The 17123-nt window shown below is 35.5% G+C and overlaps 1 protein-coding gene across 14 annotated transcripts in view; it reads right to left on the bottom strand.

Moving 5' to 3' along the window:
• MEF2C (myocyte enhancer factor 2C) overlaps nt 1–17123 on the bottom strand; it is a 190203-nt gene that overhangs the window by 35064 nt on the left and 138016 nt on the right. For all 14 annotated transcript variants that reach the window (XM_021008170.2, XM_021008209.2, XM_021008245.2 and 11 more), the window contains 2 exons: nt 6666–6852; nt 4466–4513 (listed from right to left, as the gene is read on the bottom strand). In XM_021008170.2, coding sequence (XP_020863829.1) covers nt 4466–4513; nt 6666–6852 — 235 coding nt within the window. The remainder of the gene's footprint in view (nt 1–4465; nt 4514–6665; nt 6853–17123) is intronic.

Raw genomic sequence — 17123 nt, 5'->3', positions numbered from 1 at the left:
GGGAGCTGGGATTTGAGCCTGGACTCTCTGACTCTCAGACCAATACTTTATATGAATAATTATCAACTGAAGCTTATAAATAAAATTACTAACTCTACTTAAGTTCTCAGCTTACTCTCAGACATAGTCCTGTTGTCACTTTCTTACTACCACTTCATCATGAAAATGGTTCTTTCAACATTAACGTAATTTTAAAAGAAGGAAGTGGCAACCAAATTTGGGGATAACTTTCAATAAAGTGTTGAGGTCTTTAACTCAGAACATTAGCAGTGTTAGGAAAATTTGTGCAACTTTAAGTGATGCCTAATGGTAGATGCACTTCTCACCTGACCATGGGCAAGTCATTTGACTTCTCTGAGATTTGGTTTCCTCATCTATAAAATGGGGATAATACACAGTACCTTCCTCACAGGATTGTTGCGAGGCTCAAATGAGATTATGAATGTAAAGTACTTTCTAAACTTCAAACTACTATATAGATGTGCAGTGCTTGACACGTGGCAAGTGCTTAATATTTATTGATTGATGGCTTGATGAAATGTTTGTTGTTATATTATTATACTACATTATATATTATAATATTACACTATTATATGCTCATCCTTTTTTTTAATTTGTTTCAGGAAATCAAATAGTATTAAAGTATTTTGACCAAAATTCAAATAAGGGGATCTTTTCTCAACCTATAATAGAGAAAGTTTCATGTTACCTTAATTTTTTGACTATGTAAGTTATTTTACATTGATTGAGAATCATTGGGGCCTGATGGATGAAGACTTGGCCTTGGAGACAAGAAATCCTTGGTATAAGGCCTCTCTCTCTCTCTCTCTCTCTCTCTCACACACACACACACACACACACACACACACATACACACTGGCTGTGTGATCTAAGGCAAGTCTCTTGAGCTCTCAGAGTTGTAGACAATTTTCTAAGACTGTAAACTATAAAGAAGGTTCTTGCATTAAGAGAGGCAGTGTCATCATCCAAATGTTCCTTATACCACTGAGTCCAATGCATATCCATATTTACATCAGTTATGTTGGATCTTCACATCTGGACCGGGACTTCCCCTGATCAGTATTCAAAATAACTCCTCTTGGAACCTTGAAGCCTGACCAATAGTCACACAAGACATTTTATACCATGTCTATGTGACTAAAGGTGAACCAAAGGAATTGGTGAATTAATTTCAGAAAGGGGTTAAAAAGTGAATATCAGATGTAGAGAAGTGGACACCATGAATTGAAAGTTTCTGATTAGTTGCTCTCTTCAGGATTTTATCTCCTTTAATTTAGATACTATTGGTGGTAAAATGTTTGGATCACCATAGTCTATTCCTGATCTCTAAATCAAGGGAGACTAAGTAAAAACTAGATCTAACATTAAAATGGAGATTCCTTTGGTGTAGAGATTGGATAGGTTGCTGCCAAAGTTCTTTTTAACTCAAAGAGTCTGTGGTTCTATTGCATCCAGTCTGGAAAGTTGGAATGAGAAGTTTGGGGCGAACAATGAAAAGGGCTTTGGGTATTCGCAGGCCTTTGACATTCAGTGATGAGAGGAAGCAAAATCCATGCTACAAAGATAATAAGAAAAAAGGCAGTGTTCTCAGGGGGTCAGATTTAGAACTAGAATGCATTGAACCCACCAGGAGAACAAGGAATGAGGGAGTTCTCTAATCAAGTTGCACCAAAAATAATCTCTTCTTAGAGGGTAATCTTAGCTAGTAAAAAAAATCTAGTTCTATGTGGGCTTAAAGTATAGGGTGCCATCTTTATTCTCCACATTATTGCTACCCAAAATTGACATGCGGATGACTTTCCTTTGGCATATAACCAGGGTTGAATATAAAAGTAATTTCTTTCCTTTTGTGGCTTTTGGCCTTTTTTTCAGCCAAATATTCCATGCCAGGGAATTAGTGTGGGATAGTGGAGAGACCTCTGGCTTAGGACCTAGGAACACTGAATTCTTATCCCTAAGCTGCCATTGTGTGACCTTGGGCAAGTCACTTCACCTCTCTTTGGGATTAAATTTCCTATTTTGTAAAAGGAGAAGATTGGGTTTGATGGCCTCTATGGTGCCTTTCACTTCTCATGTTCCATGTGTTGCTTTTCAGCTGGTGAGCCTTTTGTTTTGGTATAAGTGGGCAGCATTTAAAGAAGGGTGATGCACTTGTATATTTTACTTTCCAACAACTTCACTATTCAGTGGGGATATATTAAGAGGAAGGCTTAAGCATTGAAGGCTTATTTGAGTTATTAAAACCTCACACTCACTGTTGCAACTCAAAAAACACACTGAGATGATTTACAATGTACAAATAAAATTTTAAAATAGCCACCAAGATTAAAAAAAACACACATAGACACATTTTAAAACAATTATATAGATGCCTGTGCCATGACCCTAGAGTTCACATCTTTATTTCTGAGCAATTGTTGCAATGGCACTGTTCAGAATTTAGAAGATATCTCATTATTTTGTTGGAGTTTTCCCTTTCTGCAAACCAAGAGACGTCCTGGCTGGCCTCTTTTCCCCTTGGTGCTACGTGACACTCTGACATCATCAGAGATATATTCAGCCTAGACATATGATCCCGTCTTGTACAAGAAAGAAGGGAAGAAGACTCTGTTTATGGGCAGGACGTGACAGCTAAGCTGAAGATTAAGTGGCATCTACAACAGGTGTTCCTAGGAACCACAACTCCTCCATGTCCTGATTGAAAAAATTCCAAAGGAACTGTAGTTGTATCACAACCCATTGCAAACTGGGAAATAAGGATCTTGTTCTGAACAGATCTGGCTTCTGTTCATCAAGATATATTGGCTATATCAATACCATGAATGTTGGGCAACAGCCATAAGGTAACCTTAATCAAGGATAGAATCTCTTTCCCTAGAAATCTTTAAAATTAGATAGAATTTATCAGTCTGTGATAGTGGTCTTGCAGTGGGGAGGAACACTACACATCTTAAAGACTTTTTTATGATATTACGACTTGATGTAAATTAACATAAAATTGAATGTGCTTCCTGGTAGCGGAGGACCAGTTTATCTATTGGACTAGTATTGAATTGAAGTTGACAATGAAACCAATTCTTAGTGCCTTAAGCATCATGCCAAGAGGGCAAATGTATAATCTTGTCCCCTGAGTCTGGTTTCCTAGGTCTTTCAGGCTCCTTTCACTGCTCTCTGGCTTCAGGTTTTAGCACAACTTGAACTAAAAGCATGAATTTGTAGAATAGATTTAGGTTTTCTAGGTTTGTTCTGTCACTCGTATAATATTTATTCAACAGAAATTGTGCATAAAGTACTACTATTCTAGGTGATTAAATAATTTGAGAAAATAGATAATTTTGCTTCTGACTCAAATTTATTGAGTTACAATAAAAAAAAAACCTTTTGGTTCACTTCAAAGAGGAGACAATACAGGTGTGGTGTTCAATAAATTAGTGAAATTCCTGTTTTGGGTTTCATGATTTGGATGTATTGGTCAATGAATGAAAGACAAAGAAAAACTCAAATCAGAGGGGAGAAATTCTACCTTTGAATGGATAGAGTTAAATGTTTTGTGCGCAGGTTTTTTTTTCTGGGGGTGTAAAGGCTAAAACCCCAAATACATCCCTTTTCCTTATGATCAGCTGTTTATTACATCTGACCCTGGCAGAATATTTTAACTAGATCATCCATGAATATTTTAATAAACTTGAATACTTTTCTGACATTTCAAACATAACCTCATGTCATTCATGCACACTCTCTGCAATTTAAAATGTACAGCATAGCCTCAGCTGCAGAAAAATTGCCATGGTTACTTCCTATACCAACAGTGAACTGCAGTTGGCATTTGAAAGTATTGTATCTTCTTGCTTTTGCATCAAAAATGACATCAATATCTTAATAATCACATTATTATGAATTAATACTGAACCTTGATGGAATGTGCCACTGAGGCCACAGTATAAAGGACTTAGATGTGTAGAAACAAAACTAAAGGTTTTTTCCCCCTTCATGTTTCTTATTTAATAGCTGTGCTCATTTAAATCCCAATTACGTTTTTATTTTATAAATTATATTATTATACATAATGCAAATACCTGCGATGATGCTATCTCTTACTTTAGGCATAGGGAAGTTAATTCATCAAGTATTCGATACTGTAAGTGATATGCCCTTATAATGCTACCCTTATTATCCCTTGCAATGGTGCCTAGAACTTAATCACATATTGTGAATGCTCAGGTCTTGATTATATCTTGCATACTTTTTGAAATTTCATTAACTAAGATACTATAAGCAACCACCTCAGAATGTGATTTAACTGGGAGATAGTTAGAAGGGCAGGCTTTGCCTTTTATTGCCACAAACCCCTCCATTCTACCTTCTGAATAATCTCACTGTACATAATTCATTGTAAGAATCCTCACTCTAAAGAGACTGGAGTATGCAAAATTGTCTTAATTACCTGCACTGGTGCCTGCACCGGTTGTGAGGTCCCCGCCCATCAGACCACCTATAGATTAAGAGGAAATTGTCAGAACACGAATGGCTAAAAAAAAAAATTACAAAAGCTTTACCCTCAGCATCATTAATACCTCGCCCCTCAAACAATTCTGAAATAGCAGAGCACCCCCAAGTCCTACTACAGCTGAAATATTTGTTTCATCGTGACATGCTGTGCTCAAACATTAAAAATACATTCTACATTGACACTTACTACTGACATTGTCCAAGAAAATTTACACTTTTTACAAAAAAGTCACATCTGAGTGGTCTGAGTATTTTTATTTTTTGCCAACGTAATTATTTTAAGGAAATCACCACAACAAAACCAAAGGCACAATAAAATAGTTTGGTGAGGCAGGTACCAATAAATACTTATCACTGTATATTTGACGTTGGGTCTCTTACACAATGTTTTTACCTCCTAAAACTGAAACTACCTTCATCTATCAACTGCCCATGCAAACTGATTGACTATTTACTATTTGTCCTTCTTCAGAGATCTCTATGGTAGCAGCAGCAGCAGCAGCAGCAAAGTATAATTTTTCTTTGTTAAAGTTTTGCTAGATTGTTTTTCCCCTCAGGCAGATACTATGGGAAAGATGGTTTACTGGGAAGTGATTGTTGTGTCAAATCACGTAACCCCCTTTCTCCCAAATATAGTATATGAAACAAGTGCTAGAAAGTTTTTTTCTTTAGTCTCTGTCCATTATTTATTAATGATTCGTAGACATGTTTCCTAATGTAGTGTTTATCTATTCATGGCTGATTTTAAAATATAGAGGCAAAATTTATTTTCAGAGTAAAATTTGGTTGAAAAGAATTAAGAAGCCCTCAAAAGACATTCTGACCTCAAAGCCAGGAAGACCAAATCCCCATTCTGGGTGCATGATGATCCTGGCTCTGAGTGGCTTCAGGCAACTCTCAAAGACTAGAGAATGCCAAGAAGGTGCCAAATTGCGTCAATAGAGGAAGTTTCCTCTGTCTACACTGATGAAATCACAAGTCTAATCCCTATTCTATCATATTTGCTTTCAATTTTAAAGGAAATGATTTGGAAAGGCTAAGTTCCTTTATAAAGAAAAGGGAACAGTTCCTTTTTATGTTTGCAATGTGCTTTCCTCAAAACTCTGTGATGTATATAGGGTGAAGATTACTGTGCTCATTTTACAAATGGATAAACTGAGATTCATAATGGTCTTACAACATCATGTGGGTATGATGTATTATTGAAGTCATGTCTGAATGTCAGTTTGCTGAGGCTAGTGCTTCTCCTGTAATACTGCATTCTTGCTCTTGGGATTATTGCCTAGGCTAAGGAGCAAGACTGACTGTTTTCACGGTCTCAGGAGAGAACTTTGGAATTAAGTGGTCTAATTCTTTCATTCTACACATAAAAAATGTAAGGAAGAGAAGAGACTTATTCGAGGTCCACAAGCAGTAAGAAGCAGAATGAGGATTCAATACAGGTCTCTTTACTGTAATTCCACTTTTTTTTCTCTCTTTCCAAAAAGAGGATATTTCTCTTTTTGAAAAGATATGTTTGCTTTTCTTTTTCAGGTGATATTATACAGATCACTAGCTGCTTCTAATTTTATTATTTTTTTAAAATTTGAAGCATTTACATTTTGAGACAAGCATACTAAAAATAATGTACTTTTAAAAAGTTTGTATTTTAAGATTGGTTTTAATGTCATCATATGTGAAATTCAATTAAATTTCTATAAACTGGAAAGAGGTATATATGGATGCATTTTAATGCATTTTTTAAAATTGAAAGAATAGAAGTAATTAATGGGTAACAATTTTTCCTTAGGCTTTATGGGCTATCTATTTAGACATTTTGAAGGAAAAATTTTTTTAAATGTGAATAAAATACTTAATTTCTTATAACGGAGATCCATAGGCCCAAGCAGATTTAAAACGTCTTCCTACAAAGCATTCTTTCAAAAGATTCCAATATAAATACATCACAGATTTATGCTGCATAGAATTTAGAAATGGTTTGGCTTCTTATTTTTTCTCTTAATAACTTGGATAATGTTGGAATTGATGAGATGGCACTTTGCCTTCGTACAAAGTAAATAAAATACCATAACTCTTTTGCTAAAAGTAGCCTCTTAAAAATGATCTGTTGACATTCAATATTTGACAGTACATACCTGTGTTACCTGCACTTGGAGGTCGATGTGTCACTCCAGGAGACATACTATTTCTCTGCAAAGAAGGGTGGGCCAGTGGCAAAAGGTTGGGGTTGCCCAGTGAGCTGACTGGATTGCTATATACCAAACTGTTGTGATTGGACACTGGGATAGAAACTGGCATCTCAAAGTTGGGTGGTGGAACAGCCTGTATGAACATAAGAAGGAGAAGAGACAAGAATAGTACAGAAGCCCAATAGTCATACAAGTACAACTTTTCTGTTTTAATTCAAATATTTTGTAGCTTGTGGTTAAAGTTCTTTAAAAAAGCTTTTTTTTTTTTTCGGTTTGAGGATAAATCACTATGTAGTTACATCTTAGACCATTAAGAAAGGCTTTTAAGATGGTAAAATCATAAATTGATTTTTAAAACAGTTAATACATTTTCTTTGTGAATGTTATAAATTGTTTCACTTTTGTCTAAAACAAAATCCCACTTCATTAGACATTATCTTCTTTTTTTATTCCATTCAATGAAGGCATAAGTCATAATTGTTCATTTGTGATATCTTAATCTGGAATTACAAATGACTGCAAGATCAAAGGCACATGACGGTGATGACTTCATTGTCCATAGAAAAGTAAGGACTATGATACACACAAGGGAAATTTTAGTGTAATTACTTTTTTGAAATATATTTATTCAGAAGTTTTGATGACACAATGTTATCTCCTGGCATGTTAACAGCATATATGTGTAATTACATTTTGAGAAAACTTGCGTTTTGAAAATAACTACAGAGAAAGCAGGTGAAAGAAGGATGCATATAAATGTAGAGAGGTACAAATAATATGTACTAGCTAATGGTTTCAAATTTGGGGTGGTGGTGACATATAATGGCTTCAGAGCATACTTGTTATATTACAAACTATATTAGTATGGACAGAATAGTAAGATCTATAATTCTATATCAGCTAGAGAGAGCTTGCAATTATGTAGTAAAGTGATGCCATGTAGGTGACTAATTAGAATAAAGCCCCAAATTCCCCCAAATCCCAAATTTTTCTCTCTTTTCAGGAGGAGATTTTATAAAAAATATTTTGTGTGGTGGTACTGTTCTGTTTTGATTATCTGGATACTAACAGCTTTAAATAATATACTTGAGAAGCACATACTTGTGCCTCTTGGGTCATTTACAACATCTTTTTACATTTGAAATGAAAATTGGGTTGTGTACATTGGCAAAGGCAGCTAAGTGACTCAGTGGGATAGAGTGTCAGGCCTGGAGTCAGAAAGACTCATCTTCTTAAATTCAAATCTGGCCTCAGACACTTACTAGCTGTATGACCCTGGGCAAGTCACTTAACTCTGTTTGCCTCAGCTCCTTATATGTAAAATGAGCTAGAGGAGGAAATGGCGAGCCACTGCAGCGTCTTTGCCAACAAAACCCCAAATGGGGTCAGAAAGAGTCAGACACAAACGACTAAAACAACTGAACAACAACATTGCCACAGGATATATATATACACACACCTACACACATATATATGTATATGTATCTTTTATATATCTTACATATATCTTTTATATATCATGGTATATATGTATACAGATATAGATAAACATACTCATAAACATATGGTCTTAAAATGGAAAACACACACAATATTCTATAAATAATTTTTACACAGGGAGTTTTGTTTTAAATAACCTCCTTACCATTAAATAATAAAAATACACATATATATGGAGATATAAATGAAAATTTTTTTGAAGTATTATTTTTCTTTCTTTAAATCCTACATTTAATTTTGTCTAGTCTAGGACAATTCTGAAATCTCATGACTGTTCTATCATAGTACTGTTGTCCATTTCTTATCATTTTGTCTCATAATGCCCTTATTGTCCCACAGTCTTTATAATGCTTTATTCCTCCTGTCTCCTAGGGCCTGACCATGCCATTGTAACTCCTTTTTTTTTTTCATATTTCTTTGATTCCTCATCATTCAAAGGAGGATGAAAGTTTATAGCAGCAAAATTATTAAAAATACACTTAATAGATCTTAACGTGTGGTAAGATAGGAAGATGAAATATTATTTTAGAAAGACACCATGTTAATAACATACCAAATAATAACAGATACCGAAATCTTAGTAGCCCATTGAGAAAGCAACATGATTTTTTACAAATAAAACACTGTATCATAGAAGAAATAGGCGTAGATGAATAAAATTTCTTTTTCACCAATGAAGGTACCAAATGGAATTTATTCTAATTCCTCCCTGAAAAGAACCATCAGTTGAGACCAGGCTGGACTAGGTAGGATATTAGTTTTGTTGGTAACTTTTCAAAGTCTACCAGCTGTCAAAGAGGCAGAGAAATTTAAATATGATGCCCAGTCCTTGTTCTCTACTGCTACATATAGACATTAAAATTGAAAGTGTTTTTCCCATTTAATTTTAAATGATTACTTTATATCACCATAGTAAGGCTTTGTGGTTTCACAGGTGTGAGAATTCTCTCCAACCACTATAGCCCACAATTCATCCACAACTTAATAGGCTTATACAGTCCCTTGAGACCCAGGGAAGTTAGGTTGCCTGCCCATGGTTACATAGCTAGTGAGTGTCAGAATTGGGCTTTGAATGTCGGTTTTCCTGATTCCAGGTCCAACATTATATATTATGGCATATAGCCTCTCAATTTATTTCCCCAAATATCAGTTTTTAAGTTCTATGAAGTTCTAAAAGCATAACTTTTATCTTTGGAAAGTCAGTATGGCATAGTGGATTCAGTGCTGGTCAGGAAAGCCTGGGATTGAATCCCACTTCAGATACCTACTAGAGATATGACCTTGATTGAACAAGTCAATCTGTCAACCTTAGTTTTCTCATCTGTAAAATGAGCAGATTGGACTCATGACCACCAAGATCCCTTTCTGATTGTAATCTATGATTCTGTGAAGATATTAAAATTTAAAGAACTTTGTCATTTTAGAGTACCTTATCTTAATAGAAGTTATATGTATAGTAAAGCAGCCCACCGCTCTACAGTACATATCTATATACCAGAGAATCAGTTATACTGAGGGTCAAATAATGTTCAAATTCATAATGATGTATCTTTCCCACTCTAACTCAGAAAACTTATGATGTAGGGATAATGGGATTCTGCTCTAATTTGTAGTAGATGGGCTTGACTTTAAAAGAAAAGTATCGGGATGGAACTGTCCTTCTTACAGCACAAGTATAGGGATAAAACTGCAATCTTTCCAAGTAAGAATATTTGCCAAGGTCATTTATCATTGTCAGTAAAAACAGGCTGGATATATTCACCGGCACACATAGTCATTCTCCCCCATGCCCATGGAATTGTCTGACAGTGAAAGAATCCCTTTGGGATGTACATAAACTTTTTCAGGATTATTTCCGCTGTGCAGAAGTAACACATTAAGCAAATCTTATTCATCCACCTTCTATTGTGTCTATCTTATTATCTGGGAGTTACTTTGGCCCTGGAAAGAATAAAGCCCTGGATGGATACTCATGCACCTGTCCTTTCTTCTTCCCTTCCTCCTCCCACTTCTTTTCTCTCACCCCCATATTTACTAAGAGCTGATTTCCTGTGGTTATTTTCATTAAAAATACTTTTAGCAGCATGCTAATAATGGCTCATTATAACTACCAATAAATATGCAATTACATCTCATGATGGCCCAAGGACCATAAAAATACTGATTTTCTAAAAGCTTATTGGGTCTTGTCAGGGTAAAGGGTAGTTGGTTATGACCACACATTCAAAGAAGATGCACATTTCACAAGTATCTAACAAGTGCAAGATTGCCCTAAGTAGTTTGGTCAATCTCTCCTTACCCTCCCCCAGTAATTATTCAAAATTAGGCATTTAGGATAGTTTTGAAGATAACCACAATGAAACAGCTTTGATTTGAGTATCTGGATACCACTCTACAGATCAGAAATAGGTATCACTTGGTTATGAGAACATACTTTGGGAATTTTTGAATTCATGAATTGATGAGGTATGTAATGAATGTTGGAGTTGACCTCTTTCACACCTTCTCTATTACTTCTTTCATTTTCATGTCTGTATCATGAATTAAACATATTAAAGTAAGAGGTAAAATTACAAGTTAAAAATGATTCAACTGAAAAGCATGGTATCATGGAACAAAAATGAGGTAAAGAATTAGGACACTACTAGTTTCAGCTAGTTCTGGATTAAACTAGCAAACTAGTTGTATAATTTTCGGCAATTCATTTATCTCTTTAGCTTTTTTCTTCAGCAAAATAGGAAGGGTGAGAAGTCAATAGAGACCATCTCAAAGATTCCCTCTAATTCTACAACTTTATGATTGTATTTTTTTTAATGGGAAGTGAATATAACTTCATGATTATTTGCTTAGCAATTCAGTCCTTTCCCCTTTGTTCTTTCTTTCAAATCAAGAATATTAGAACATATTTTTTAAAAAACATAAAAGTACACAAGGTGGTCAAATAATAAGACTGAAAAAACTCTGCAAACTTATAAGGAGAGTGTAACCAAGTACCAAATGTGCTGAACACTCAATATAAAAAACAGATTATGTAGAAGAGGGAAATCTGGGCTGATGAATGCATAGTATTTGTGTGCTTTTATTCTTCTCACTGTACAAAGTATTCAAAAGTAATAAAGATTAAAAAGGTCATCAGTACTTATTTACGAAAGTTCTACTTTTTCCAATTTTGCCACAAATTATATTTTAAGTAAGCAGAAAATTCTCCTAGACAATTATTTTTAAAGAAGTCAATATATTTTTAATGTGTGATGTACATTCTGAATCTAAAAATAATTTGGATGATTTAGTGGCATTTTTTTATTCCAAAATCACCTTCTAATGCCTGATTAAATCTCATTTTTCCCTTTACTTTGTGTTCTTTGGGCAAGGATTCTATATGGTTAAAAAGCATTTTGAAACTGCTTCTTCTCCCAGTGCTAAATCCCTTGTCCTTAAGAGTTCAAAAGGAAGGAATCTGGGGCTCATAGTTATTTGGGTATAAGATGTTGCCACTAAAGGATTTGTGAGTATGTGGTATATTCACATGTAGTATGCTACTCAGTGCAATTAGGTGGCACATGAGTTCAAATCCAGCCTCAGACACTCAGCTCTGTGACCCTGGTCAAGTCAATTATACCTGTTTGCTTCAGTTCCTCATCTGCAAATTGAGCTGGAGAAGGAAATGGCAAACCACTCCAGTGTCTTTGCCAAGAAAACCCTAAATGGGATCACAAAGAGTCTGAAACAACTGAACAACAACATTAAAAGTATCCTACTCATATATTAAAATTTAGTTACTGTTTACATGTGCATGTGAGTAGTATGTCCTTAAATCTATTTTGACTTATTTTCCTTAACTGCGGTTGTTTCCTTTTGCTGAAATGATTTCTGTACAAAACCTAGCAAGTCCTTTTTCCCCCCCAGAAACAGTGGTAATCCCCAATCAGCTCAATAAATCCTAATATAATTTGTGAATTTTCAAGAAATGAGAAATCCTCTGTAAATAGCTTATTTTCATGAATTAAAAAAATGCTGGCAGGATGCCAGGCCCTAGGTATAATCCACATAAATTCTATCATATAAGTAAGAAACTAAAATGTTAAATTTTTTCCTTTAAAGGAGAAGTTGTTCAGGTTGGGTCTTTGAAGTTGAAAAAAAATAGTCCTTTTGAGTTTTTTAAAAAGTTGGGTTAATTTACACAAAGAAGAAAATAGTTGCCACTGCTTTAAACATTTAAGCAGCTGTGGGAACTTCCCAAAACATTGTATTTAAATTAAAGAAGAATTCTACTGCAACTGAAAGCATTAGGCAAAACCATAGCCCTTTGTACTATGAAAGCTAAAAGATTGACTAAAGTAATAAAATAACTGTGTTGTTTCTTTCCATAGTTTTGTCACTGGACAATGATGTTCACATTCAGCTCAGCTTTCGTTCAAAAAAATATTTATTAAGCTCCTGTTATGTACAAGGGCAAAGGTCTGGGCTGCTAACTTGCTGAGTCTGGTTTCCATCTTCACCATTCTACTCTAATTGCTTTCTCTAAGATCCCTAGTGATCTCCTAATCACTCAAGTCAATGGTCTTTTTTCTGTCCTTATCCTCATTGACATCTACTCAGTATCTGATGTGCTGGATGACCTCCTTCTTGAAATCCTCTCCTTCTGTAGCTTCTGTGATGAGAGCATGTTGTTACTTATTCGTTTCAGTAGCGACTGACTCATTGTGACCCCATTTGAGGTTTTCTGGGAAAGGAAACTGGAGAGGTTTGCCATATTCTTTTCTAGTGGATTAAGGCAAACAGGAGCTAAGTGACTTGCTCAAGGTCACACAACTAGTAAATGCTGAGGCTGGTTTTGAGCTCAGGTATTCCTGACTCCAGGCCCAGTGCTTTATCCATTGAACCTCCTACCTGTCTATAATAATAGAGGCTATATAATACAATATATTAGATTTATATTATATTTAATGCCATATATTAATAGTAGAGGCTAAGTGATTTGCCCAGGGTCACACAGCTAGTAAGTGTCCGAGTCTGGTTTATGAACTCAGGGCTTCCTCACTCCAGGGCCAGTACCCTGTCCACTGTGCCACCCAGCTACCTCTGACAATGGGATATTCCTGTGCTTCTCTTCCTACCTCTCTTAATTTTATTTATCTTCTTCAATAGCTGCTCTTCCAGCCCCCTAAATTTAGGGAATTGCTCAAACTGATAAATAACCATTTTTTTCACTCTTGCTGCCTTTTTCTATTTTAATGATTAAACTATGTTGTATGCCTAAAACTGCCCCACTTCCTTTCTCCCTGTTTTCTGAAATTCCCTTATTATTTAAGGCTCAGTTTAGGTGCTATCATCTCCATGAAGACCCTAGTCATGGATGAAGTTAGGGTTCAGTCAAAGGGCTGCACTTGAGGACCCAGAGGCTGCAGGTTCCCCACTCCTGGCCTAGGTGAAAGTTTTCCCTTCATTCTTGGATTCTTTCATAGGGTTTTGTTTGGCATCTCTTCAATATGCTTATCATATTCTGAGATAGATTCTAATTATTTGTGTACCAGTCTTATCTAAAAACTTCCATATATATATATAATATATATATATATATATATATATATATATATATTTGCTAAATGCTTAATATGAAGAGGACTGCATCAGGACCTTGAGGACAAACCAAGATCGTTAAGATATGGTCTTATATAATTTATTTTAATTATGACCTCCTTCGTGAAGCTCACAATCTACTAGAAGGAATGGTGTCTACATAAAGAACCATCAAATAACATGATATATGATAAGTGCAGAAGGAAAGCAAAAAATGAAGATCGATTTGGGATTCCTTTAAGTCCCAACTAAAATCCCGTATTCCCTTTTAAGACTCTCCTGGTCCCCTTTAATGCTAATGCCTTCCCCCTGGTGATTATCTCCAGTTTATCTTGTACAGAATTGTTTTCGTGTTGTTTTCCCTCATTAGACTTGGAGTTCACTGAGGGCAGGGACCATCTTTTGTCTTTCTTGGGCCTCCAGTACTTGGTATAGTGCTTAGCACAAAGTAGGTGCCTAATATTGATTGACTGACTTCAAGGAATGAAGGATCATTATTAATGGGTACTGATGGGGATATGGGGGAGGGCTTCATGGAGGAACTGGAATTTGAGCTTGAGTATCCTTAAAAGAGGAACCGAATTTCAATAAGTAAAGACTGGAGGGAGAGGGGAGGGTAGTTCCTGTAATAGAGGGAAGTGAGAGTAAAGACACACAAACAGGACAGAGTGGAATGTGTTTTAATAGCAAGTAGTCCAATTTGGCTTGTGTGTAGTGTATGTGTAAGTGTGTGAGAGTGTGTGGAGTAGGAGTAGCAGTAACAATAGTAGTAGTAGTGGTGGTGGTGGTAGTAGTAGTAGTAATAGTAGTAGTAGTAGTAATAGTAGTAGGTGAAATAAGGTTGGAATGATAGAATGAGCAGCTAGGTGGCACAGTGGATAGAGGGTTGGACCTGGAGTCAGGAAGACTCATTCTCCTGAGTTCAAATCTGACCTCAGATACTTACAAGCTGTCTGACCCTGGACAAGTCACTTAACCCTGTTTGCCTCAATTTTCTCCTCTGTAAAATGAGCTGAAGAAGGAAATGGTGAACCACTCCAGTATTTTTGCCAAGAAAATCCCAAACGGCATCGCAAAAAAGTCAGACACAACTGAACACTGTGGACAGCCACACATACCAGGCTATGGAGTTTGAATCTCTTATGGAAAGTATTACAGTCACTGAAGAAGTTTGAATAAAGTAATGACATGATCACATCTATACTGAGGGAAGAAAAATCTGACAGCAGTGTGAAGAATGGACTGGAGGCTGGAGAGAATGGAAGTAGGAAGCCTTGTTCAGAGGCAGTTAGAATAAGTATAAGTATAAATAGGAATAAATAAAGATGAGTGCCAACTAGGACTTGTAAAGTAACTGTAAATAGAGGTGGTGGGACAGATTGGGATAGGTTTTACAAAAGTAGATTACAAATTCTTCTATAGCCATGACCACGTTTCATTCATCTTTATCAACCAATCAACAAGTTTTATTTAGCACCTACTGTTTGCTAGGCACTTTGCTGGGCACTGGTGATACAAAGTAAAAAATAAGGAACTTACTTTTTATTAGGAGAAACAACACATATACATATAATAAATGACAAAATTACCTAGTGTTTTGCACAGTACCCAGAACACAGCAAATGTTTAATGAATATTTTTTTAATTAATCAAATTTGACTTTGACTCTTGTGCTATCCATTATTGGACTTCTGAGAAATTATGCAGCATGATTTTTTTATTCTATGTGAGAAAGGAAGCTGTGTAGTGAGAGAATACAGAGATATTTTATCCACTGTTTGCATGTTTAGAGATGAAGTGCACCCGCACTTGTACATAAAGCAACAAAGTGATCTAAGTAATTCTGCTTATCAGGGTTTACACAATCACCAAACAGGATGTATCCAGGATTTTCCTAAATAGAAAATGTATACAGGAAATAGAGGACAAAGGAAAAGGTACACCTGGAACAGGGATTAGCACATTATCCTTTTCTAGAGTGGGATAATTGGTCCTCTGACTGGTAAACCTACGACTGGTATTAGACAATTCAAAATCTCTATGTAGTTCAGCACATAACTGGTACCATAATGGGTAGGAGGGACTCCCATATGAAGACTGATAAACACTGGACCTCTAGTTCTCTTTCCCTACAGCAGAATTGATTTTATGGATAGCTAACCAAATTTAACGTTTTGAAGACTTCCATTTTCTATGCCTTTCTTTGATGCAGAGAACTATACTTGGTAAAATTTCTACTGCAAAGCTTCTATAAGTAGTTTTCATTTTTTTTTTAGAAAATCTTAAAGCTTAGGTTACTTTATATTATCTTATATATAGTATAAGTCCAACTAGATAAAAATTCTGTTGTTGACATAAAATCCACTTAACCAGAAATTATGATTATAATGGGCATCCATATGATAAATATGATCAAAAATAGCTACTAATTAAGTTATGAACTTATTTGGTTTGGAGTTTTTTTCCTAGAATAGGCATTAATAGATACTAATTGTCTAGCACGTTCTCACCACAGAGACCAGTCTATCTCCTTCTTCAGGTTAAGGCTGCTATTGTTAAATGAAAAGGTACTTTTTAAGAGAAACTAATTACCACCTATGAAGTTTAAATAAGATTAAGGTTGTGACATTAACAAGAGACATTCAAAAAAGCATGTCAGCTTTGAATTTCATCAGTTTATATCACAAACTTAACATTATTTGGATAGTGACAATATTTAATCAGGGCATTTGTTTTTTTCTACCTTGGTATATAAACAAAATAGCACATGCAGAGTTATTTCTCAAGTATCTGGCAAGGCATATGACTGACTGTTAGAGATTTTGACTTAGTTAAGACAAAATTTAGCCAAATGTTAAAGCATGGAAAATGGTGATGTTGGCGAAGCAAATTTCCTGATCAAGCTTTATGTCACCCCAGCACACAGACAGGTGCAAATTTTACTATAAGGTTTTCATGCAGTCTGTTTCTCTGCAGCGAGCAAATAGCTTTAACCCTTCAGTGCTGTTACTGAGCTTAGCGTAGAGCCCTAGGATCTGGTCTCATTAGGAGAAGGATGTTTGTGTTATGTCTTTGTTAGGTGAGTTGAGAGAATTTTAATTCTGCTAGTGTCTTGGTTACATGTGAACACTGAAAATATTTTCAACTTGTTCCCAGGAAGATTTCCAGTATTTTCCTTCAGTATATTATATTAATGGTGTACATTTTATGGTAGAAGAGTCATATAAAGCCGGGGGATGTCGTATTTGACTTTTAACTTCCTTCTAGGAGAGGCAACATTTTATAGGGCATCAAGAGCCAGCTTCAGAGTCAGGAAAGACTTGG

This window comes from Phascolarctos cinereus, unplaced genomic scaffold (genome assembly GCF_003287225.1).
Source record: "Phascolarctos cinereus isolate Bilbo 61053 unplaced genomic scaffold, phaCin_HiC Scaffold_4;HRSCAF=312, whole genome shotgun sequence".
Classification (NCBI taxonomy): Eukaryota; Metazoa; Chordata; class Mammalia; order Diprotodontia; family Phascolarctidae; genus Phascolarctos; species Phascolarctos cinereus.
This window is presented reverse-complemented; position numbering and strand designations above follow the sequence as displayed.